We start from the raw sequence: 9,392 nt of genomic DNA on the forward strand, positions 1-9,392 counted from the left end.
TAGCGAAAGAACGATATTTATTGCAGTCGATTTATATCCAAAAATCTTAACCCAATTTATACACAAAAATCTCAGCATAACCACATTGGTGAAGGTCTGGTGTGCAGCATAAGTTACCATTGTGATCCAGCCAGGTTAAAAGAGAGGAACCTTCGTGACGTTGAGAACTCTGGCTTTAGCTTGAGCGTACCTCGCTAACCCACCATTCTTGCTTCTTAGTACACCCCTCTGTAGGCCGACCCATCACACACTGAGACACCTGTCCACTCTGTTCCTGCCCCCTCTGAATACCAGCATTACCCCCCCCTCCCCTCCTTCCTCTCTGTGAAGCTACAGCCAATTAGACCAGGACCAGGTAATGACATCAGTACAGAGAATAGGCCACCCCACTCCTCTCTCTGCTATTTTACTGTGAAGGTTTTGTTTTATTTTTCGTCACCTCCTGCTGAGACAAACTGAGAACAGTTTATTTTATATTCAGAAACAACAGGAGGATCCAGACTGTCAGCTGATGTCACACCTGTCAGCCAATCAGAGAAGCTGCTGTAGACTGAACCGCTGTACTGTGCAGACTGACACAGACTTCAAATAACTAATTAACCATGTTGGAAAACAAAACATGTAACTGTTTAATATGTGTGAATCTGTAACTTCTTTTTGTCAGCACTGATATGTTTTAAATCCTCCTGTTCTCCGTTTTTCTTCTCCACAGGCGGGTGTTTCCGTCCAGTGAGAGGACTGTTAGCTTAGCATAAAGACTGGGAGCAGGGGGAAACTGTTAGCCTAGCTCCATCAAAGCCCTGATGTTACTTCCTGTCCTATTTACTGCAACAGGACAGTGATTCAGACTCGGGAGTGTTTAGACGTTATTCCAGGAAACAAAGAATCTCTTTTTCATTTTGAGCTGATCGAGTTGATTATTATTAATTTTCTCATTTTATTTTATTGACATGTACCTTTTGGAACTGTAACTCTTCTGTGTTTTCCAGAATCATCATTTCTCAGTTTGGCTCCATGTTGTTGAGGTCTTAATGATGTGACGTAGGCACTTTAATGTGTGATATTGTCTTCAGAAAACAGTGTTATTGGTGTAGAAATCTGTACAGTTTATGTTTGTGGAGGTGTCACGTCACGTCTGCTGATGATGTTACTGGTTTTCTGACCTAAATACCTGAATAGTAAATCTGCATAATGACAGATGTAATGTTAGATGTGATTTCACACCAAGACCTCCAACATCGACTGGCACAGAGTTTGTGACCTTTGATGGATGCGTATTTATTGTTGTATTTGACTGCGTCTCGCTGGGTTTCTAATGTTCTTCATGCCTAAAAGCACCGGCCGTAGACGGTGCACAGAGATGCTGGAGGAACACAGCTCTCAGATAAGAAGTCGCTTCACAGTTTATTGTTACTCATGCTATTATATACAGTATCTTTCATTTTACTTCTCTGCTTCCGGGCACGCCGTCCAATATGAACTAAGCTAACCACTTCCCCCTGCTTCCAGCCTCTGCGCTAAGCTAGGCTAACAGTTTCCCTCTGACAAAACAGAGATCAAGACGATTTAATAAATGTGGGACTGTTCCTTTATGTTTTCTGTCCTTTATGAAGTGCCATCATTTGATTTGATGTTTGATTGATGAATCACGCGATGATGACGATGACGATGATGATGATGATGACGATCAGGTGTACATCAGGAGGACACTGATAGTCAGCTGACCTGCAGCAGCTGTTGTGTCATGTCTGTGTAGTGGGCGGAGCATGTGGACGTTCTGCTCCCCTTGTTTCTGTGATGAAACTTTGTAACATCAAATAAACTATAGACACACTGAAACATGGCTGACCACAATTTCTTAACCCAGAATACTGCAGATATTACTACAACGCTACTGTTAGTCCAGCTGTTACTACTGCTGCTGCTACTTAGGTTCAGGGTTAGCATTAGCCTTTAAAGTTAGCAGGTGATCTCAGTAAATTAACTAGCACTGGTTGATTGATCTATTGATTGATAGTTTTCATCCAGTGTTATAAACATTGCATTGTTTTAGCTTAGTTTTACCCTTTATGATCCACGAGGTCAACAGACTACAGGGCTGCATTGGGAGTGGGATCAGTTGTCTTGTGGGACCCAGCACAAATGTCATGGGAGCAGGTGGTTTAACCTTCGCTGCAGGCGGTCAAATGAATCACAGGATTTAGGGCTGACTGTTAACTAGAAGGAGGGAGTCAACAAGTGAATTTCCCCAGTGTGGGATAAATAAAGTCTATCTTATCTTATCTTAACTGGACTTAGTTCCTTCAAATGTGCAAAAGTATAGACATGCACATATTAAAGAAGATACTACGGAGAGAAATACTTGAGCACCACGGACAGCTCCATGGAGCGTCCCACAGGAGCCAATGCAAATCTTGCAGAGGCCGGGATTTCAAACTTTGCTGCAAGTAGGAATGATCCGAAACTTTGCCTAATGCAGTTGGGAGCGAACACACATATTGCTGGAGCAGGTGGTAATGATCCAAAATCCTGGGGGAGAGGGATCAGAAAGTCCTACACGGGACTGTAGCTCAGACCTCAATCGTGGAGTTAAAACATCAGTCTCAGTCGAAGTATTCACAAACAACTGTGAAGTCACAATATACAAATAAATGTAGAGTGATTTGTATCCACAACTCATCAGTTTTGCATCCGTATCTCTAATTTGATACTTAAATATTTTCATTTGTACGACAACTCAGCATTTTTAAATGGGAATATATTCATGACTCAACAGATTCCTGTGGATCCTTATGAGATTGCTTAACCACATGGCGTGCATCTCAAAAACTGTGACTTGGTGGATGCTGACCCCATAATGCTGATTACTGTTCAACTAAACAGAAGAAGGATGAGGAGAAGGAGGACAAGATAAAGGAGGAGGAGAAGAAGACGAAGTAAAGGTGCAGCAGCAGCATGGCTAACTAACTAGCTGCTGCAGTGAGGAGAATGTAACCCCATTACTTTCTTTGATTATTGTAATGTGCTGTGTATTGTAATGGATTTTGTATGAAACGGCACCATAAAACAGTCTCAAAAAGATCCACAGGATTCTGTTGAGATTCATAAAATATTTCTATTTAAAAATGCTAAGTTGACATACAAATTAATTCATACAAGTTACAGATCACTCTGCATTTATTTGTGCATCGTGCTTTTACGAGTGTGTGTTTGCGAATACCTGTGAAACTGTTTTAGCTCCATACTCAAAGCAGGCACAGATGTAGTTACACACATCAGAAAACACATATGAGTTGAACACCTGCTGTCCAGTAGCTAAAACTAAACCAGACAAATAAAATGAATAGGAACAGGATTTATGAAAAGACGAAATCCTAGAAATCTTAAGAACTCAACAGCGATTGATTAACTAGCAATTATAACCACAGACTATATATAAGAAGCCACTCTGATGCCATCTTTGAGTAGAACATTGCAAAGTAGAAACACAGTGACTGATTTGTGATGATGGACAGCTCGGTTTTTTGGTTTAGTTTAGTTTAGTTTAATTTAGTTTCCAGCTGGAAACATGAAACTGCACTTTCTGACTTTAAGGCGCTTGAAAAGTACGCGTGTGAACACCTGTGGTAGTACCGAACCAGGTCCGTCTGTCTATAAATAACCCTGACATGACGCAGTCTACCTGGACAGGTAAATCCCTGACAGAGAGATTTGCCCGCAAGGCAAGACTGAGGGTAAAATAAGGAGTCTCTGAGGGGCTGACAGGTTTCAGGCCTCAGCTGGGCTCCCAGCGTTAATTAAAAACACTGACAGTCCCCTGACAGGAGAGGAAGAGTGTTGGTAGAAACCTGCCCGATGTTTCATGGTCCTCCGTTACAGAAGAAGAAGCTGGATGTAGTCGTGATCAGCAGCAGGTAGGACAACAGACTGATTTTATTCTGTGATCTAAAACTTTAAACGCGTCTTCTCGTGGTCACTGAAGCATTTTGAAGTCTTTAAACATTTTGGAACGTCAGACATGATTGTAGTTTAGTTCTGTAGAGCTCAAAAAAGTAGAAATCGCCCCAAACCTGAACTCTTTGAGGTCTCCATAATAACCAGGAGCAACAACCTTTTCTTTGATTGGAGATGTAATTATAGAACATGTAATATATTAATACATCGTTTATATCACAGATGAAAGATGTGGAGTTAAAGCTTTGAGTCAGTGCCACAGTGAAGTCACAGAAGACTGAAACATGAATTGTGTTGAAAAATAATACTGTCTTTTTGAATACTGAATACAAATAACCATCTACAGACAGAGTGACGGTGAAAATAAAGGTTTTAAAGTTCTCAGACTGGAAACTGTAACAGATAAAACAGGTGCAATGCCTCAATTTTATACTTTTTTTAAACTACAAAACTTCCTTTGATAGAAGCACGTGATACTTAAAACTACAGACATTCAATTGAAAAACATAATATCTTCAAACTATGTTCTTTATTCTTTGTTCATTTTCACTCTTTTTAAGAACTAAATGTATCTGTTTTATTAGACATCAGTTTGTCTGCCGTTAACATGTGTATTCAAATCAATACAGTAAATTAAATACATTCAAGTTTAATAAAAATGGGTTGTCTATGCAGTAGAAGGTGCTAATATTTTTGGAAACTGCCAGAGAAAACAAAGAAGATATGGTATTCTTTCTCGCTTAAAAAAAACCCCTACAATAACCAGAATGCACTGCACCGCTGTCCTCACTGGCAGTGCTTGACTCTCGGTTGTGGAGGCCTCTTCGTCCCTCGTGCACTGTCATTCCTCTGAACTCTATTCTGGCTCAAGTAGCCCTGAATGTCTGATTCCAGCATTAAACTATTAAGAACATTCTCTTATAGTGGGCATAAAAACAAAACAGCCCTAGAACCATAAAACAACGTGCTTTTTTACAGCTTTAGGTCCAGGCAACATGGAGGAAATGTAACATTGTTCATTTGCATATGCTACCCACAATGTAATGATACAAAGCTGGTTGAAAATCAGCAAAGAACTCCTTTAATACATCTAAATACACATTTGATTTAACTGCAGCACAGCATTAAGTCATCTGGATGAAAAAATATTCCGTCTTCTGAATGATCAAAGATTTTTAACCCATTTCACACGTTATGACTCTGTTTCCTCTCCAAGTAGCTGTTTGTTTCAATCAAAGATTAAATAGAGATTAAGATTGATTCTAGATCTTATTGAGTATCTTACAAACCCAATTTAAAGTAATAATAACCTTAAAACGACAACAGATTCATAGACTTGCCTCTCCTCACCTGCTGTCGTCCCAGCAGGTGGGTGATGACATCATGAGTCGGTGGCGTCGTTCGGTGGACGAGCTGGCGGTTCGGCGGCGGCAGCAGAGCGAATGTGAGCGTGCCCAGGAGGCTCTCAGTCGGGTCACTTCCTGTTTCCAGCAGCTGGCAGCGTCGCTTGGCAGCTCAGCGGATTGCAGTTTCCTGCGAGACGAGATGGACGAGACAAGAGCTCTCGCACACCGAATCTGCAGTGGTACGAAGACCTGCACCTGTCTTTGATCTCTCTTTCTGTCTGCCTGCAGGTCTGCCTGTCTTTCTCTCACCTGTTGGTCTGTCTGCAGGTCTGTCCCGGCGTCTGGTGCGTCTGCTGTCAGACTGTGACTCTGCCCCCTCAGCTGTGGAGGACAGACAGGCCTCAGAGCGTCTGTGGGTTCTCTTCCTGTCAGCTTTGGAGAGCTTCCTGTCTGACCTCCATAAGGCCTGCAGTCTAATTGGACAGTTCCCTCTGACCCAGCGCAAAGACAGACGCTCCCTGGTCAACTCAGGTCAGCTCATGGCTTCAACTTCCCGTCTGTGGGAGCTTCGTGATTGGCTGAGCCATGTGCCACCTTAGATTCTGACCCGCTGTTTTTACATTCTTATTTCCTCACTTTCCTACCTTACTTCCTCTGTTTACTTCCTTCCCACTACATTTTGCCAGACTTCCTGGCAGTGGAAAATAAACCCATCAAACACACCTGAAGCCTCCATCTGAACCTCTACCAGCCTCTTCAAGGTTCACCAACACATCCTCTGTCACACCTTCAACCTCATCTTCCAACACCCCTGGAACAGATTCTCTGTACAGTTGTTATGAATTGGCGTTATATAAATAAAGATTGACTGACTGATTGATTGATTGATTGTGCCTCTCCATGGGCATCCAGATTCTTCATGGACTTAAACATCCTCTGCAGAAAATTCCAGATATCCTTCTTCAAGTACCTGAATCCCTTCACAGCCCAGTTGAAATTCCTCAAGAATAACCTGAAACTGGAGCTCCTTCAGGAAGTTGTGGAACCTTGTTAGGGACATCTGAAACATCCGCAAGGTTAACGGTCATTAAACATCTTTGAATACCAAGAAATATTTTTAAAGGACATATAAAACTTTCTCTGGGATACTTGGTTCCTCCTCAAGGCACCACAGAACCCCCTCGGACGTGTCCGGTACATTTTCAACCTCCAAGGGACAGAAACCTGAAATTGATTGTTGCAACCTCCTCAGGTACAAATGAAACTTTTTCAAGGGCCCCAACGCTTTCTCTAAATTCTCTGGAAGCACCTTAAGAACTTAGGAACATCTTCAAGGGTCTTAGACATCCTTCAAGCACCCCTAGAACATCCACGAGAAGCAGAGAATTTCTTCAAACCAAAGAAACTCCTCAAGTGCATCTGGAACCTCCTCAAGACCTACTGGATGTCCCTCAATGGGCCCTTCAGTGTTCTTGAGGACTAACAGACATTCTTCAAGGGCCTCAAGAACCTCTTCAGGGATACCCCAGAACCTCCTCAAAGGTCCACATCCTCCAGAAATCCCCTAAACTCAGAAAGATGAAATGTTTGCAACCTCCTCAAGGACCCCTGGAACTCTTTCACAACTTCTAGAGCCCTCCGAAGAAATGGAGAATAATTGGAACATTGTCAAGAATAGCTTTTCCTCAATGAGTTCCTGAATCTCCATATGGTCCAATATACATTCTTCAAGGTTCCGAAAAGCCTCCATACTGATACCTGGAACCTCCCTGATGGGCTCTCTAGTAGGGATGTAATCTAATTTTGTGATATCACAATAAAAAAATGTCTTGATGCTGTTGTGGGACTGTGGAACCTTAACCCTAACCCTAACCCTAACCCACAGCACGTTTTACCTGGAAAGTTTGCTGAAATGCACTAGTTGTTGTCTATCTGCTGTAGCATGCTAGTCAGCTTAGCGTGGTTGGTTACAACGGAAATGAATGACTTGTGTCAAACTGCATGCCGACGTTGATCAACTTAAGTCGGGTATGTCTGTGGTAACATGACTGCTTCAGCAGTGAGTGTTGATAAGCGGAATGAGACAAAACAGATTGGAAGACCAGACCGTTTCACCACAGCGTTCACAAAGCCTCTCTGCAGATTCAGACCGTTCCAAAGTCATAACTAATGCTAGAAAAGTCTTTATCACTGTGGATATGCGACCATATTAAGTCGTAGAGGATGCAGGGTTTAAGCGTATGATGAAAGTGCAGGAGTTCCGCTACAATGTTCCTTCACGTGTGCGCTTCATTCAGTCCAATGATCCTGACCTGCACACAGGCGCAAGCTGCAGCTGCGACCTCGTCATGGCTCAAAAACTGACATCAAGAAAAGTTTGCTCTCATTTTCTCGACACGTTATGATCCACTAGACTTTCGCATCATACAAGATGAGTTCCATTTCTGTTATCTTTGCCGCCATTTTAACAACTTTATTGAAGCAGTTACATGATACAAGTTAAAGACACCTTGTGTATACAGCTTGAGTCTACAATTACAAACATGCCAGGGGAGACCAGAGGTTGTAGTAGAAAACAAAAAAAGTGAAATGGAGATCTGCACTTTCTGAGTTCTTTTCTAGTTTTTTTTTTTTTTTTTTTTTAAATATCGCGATGAATATGGTCTCATGGACTTTTTATTGTGGTAATATCATACAGTGAGTGTTTGGTGTTACATCCCTAGTCTCAGTTACAGCTGCAAGAAAACCTCCAAGCTTTCTTTGAGGTTCCTTAAAGAGCCCTAAAACCTCCTGTGGAACCACTGGATCTTCTTTGAGGAGCGGAAGACACTCCTCATGTGTTTACTTACCTGGAACCTCTTACCTGTCTGTCTCTTCAGGGTGCATTGATGGTGTGGTGGGCGTGGCAGCTCGGGTGGCGTCGGTCCAGGCGCCATGGCTCACCTTGGAAGAGGAGCCGAGCCCTGATTTGACCAATCACATCGCAGGACTGGAGGCCATGCTGAGCGAGATGCAGCTGAGGGTGAGACAGAATCTGTGAGAAGGAACACTGCCTCTTTAGAACAGATGGAACATGAAGGTTCCACCTGTAGACCAGACTCAGGTCTGAAGGTGGGACCTGAAGGAGTATTTCATACACGATGGGGGTGTCTTGTATGCGGGGGGAGCGTCTGGTCATGTTTCATTTAAACTTGTTGGTATTCTGCAGGTTCCTGTTGCATTCTGGTCGGTGGAGGCGACCCAGCCAGCGTGGGCTGAGGCTCGTGGTGAACTAGACGAGCCAGACGCCAGCCTGGAGGACCTGATGGAGGTTGAGGTCGTCTCCAACAACAACAAGATGGCCGCCTGCTGCCAGCCACCGTGCTGCGGACTGGGCTGCGTCGGGTAGAAGGGGCCGCTGACATCACCATGATGTCGCCAGTGTGACACACCTGAGGACAATACAGGATACCCATGTCTGTGTCTAAATAATAAATGTGACACAAAAATAACTTCAGCAATACTGATTTTATTACTTATTTTTATATTTCAAAAAATATGTTATGATAAAGTAATATTAATATAAGAATTGTACTGTTTCAAGATAATGTAAGTGTATCTGCAATGGTCCCAATATAATTAGAACATTTGTAATTTTAAAGTCACAATATTGATATATGCCTTTTTTAATATGATTTTATCAAAACTTTTTTTTCCAAATTCTGTCGAATGATTCAAAGTGAGCTCTGTCAAAATAAAAGCACGTGGTTTTTATCAGAATAAAAGTCACCCTCTCTTTGTATGAAAACACAGCATGCGCATTAATAATCTCGCCTCAGTAGTTAAACAGTTTAGTGCTTTATACATCGGACATCGTCTCTAACAGTGAGGGTGCATCTGGGAAAGAAGTTACACTAAAACAGCAGCTGGTGTGTTGGAGTGTGTTTCCACTTTAGCAGTGAGAAAGAATTTTAGCTACAACACATGATAGAGGCTAAAATGTTTTAATTGACAAAACAATCTCAACTAAAGATCCGCGTTCTCACTTGTTCTGGAGTTTTTGACTGTATCACATGGTCTTCATCAGAGGATGCGATTCAGTTCTGTTCATGT

The 9,392-nt window shown here is 42.3% G+C and overlaps 1 protein-coding gene across 1 annotated transcript; it reads left to right on the forward strand.

The window, feature by feature from the left end:
* Positions 1 to 5,337: 5,337 nt before the first annotated feature.
* On the forward strand, positions 5,338 to 8,688 carry LOC139219944 (regulator of G-protein signaling 9-binding protein). Its single transcript, XM_070851962.1, has 4 exons — positions 5,338 to 5,539; positions 5,628 to 5,831; positions 8,180 to 8,322; positions 8,509 to 8,688. The coding sequence occupies exons 1-4, from the start codon at positions 5,338 to 5,340 to the stop codon at positions 8,686 to 8,688; spliced, it is 729 nt and encodes a 242-aa protein (XP_070708063.1).
* Positions 8,689 to 9,392: the final 704 nt, after the last annotated feature.

Source organism: Pempheris klunzingeri, chromosome 2 (genome assembly GCF_042242105.1).
Source record: "Pempheris klunzingeri isolate RE-2024b chromosome 2, fPemKlu1.hap1, whole genome shotgun sequence".
NCBI classification, from domain to species: Eukaryota; Metazoa; Chordata; class Actinopteri; order Acropomatiformes; family Pempheridae; genus Pempheris; species Pempheris klunzingeri.

Bases quoted from the DNA above. Each gene is read 5' to 3' on its own strand.
- LOC139219944 (XM_070851962.1), top strand. From the start codon at position 5,338: ATGAGTCGGTGGCGTCGTTCGGTGGACGAGCTGGCGGTTCGGCGGCGG. The intron at 5,540-5,627 runs GTACGAAGACCT...GTCTGTCTGCAG, and splicing joins CGCACACCGAATCTGCAGTG to GTCTGTCCCGGCGTCTGGTG. The intron at 8,323-8,508 runs GTGAGACAGAAT...GGTATTCTGCAG, and splicing joins TGAGCGAGATGCAGCTGAGG to GTTCCTGTTGCATTCTGGTC.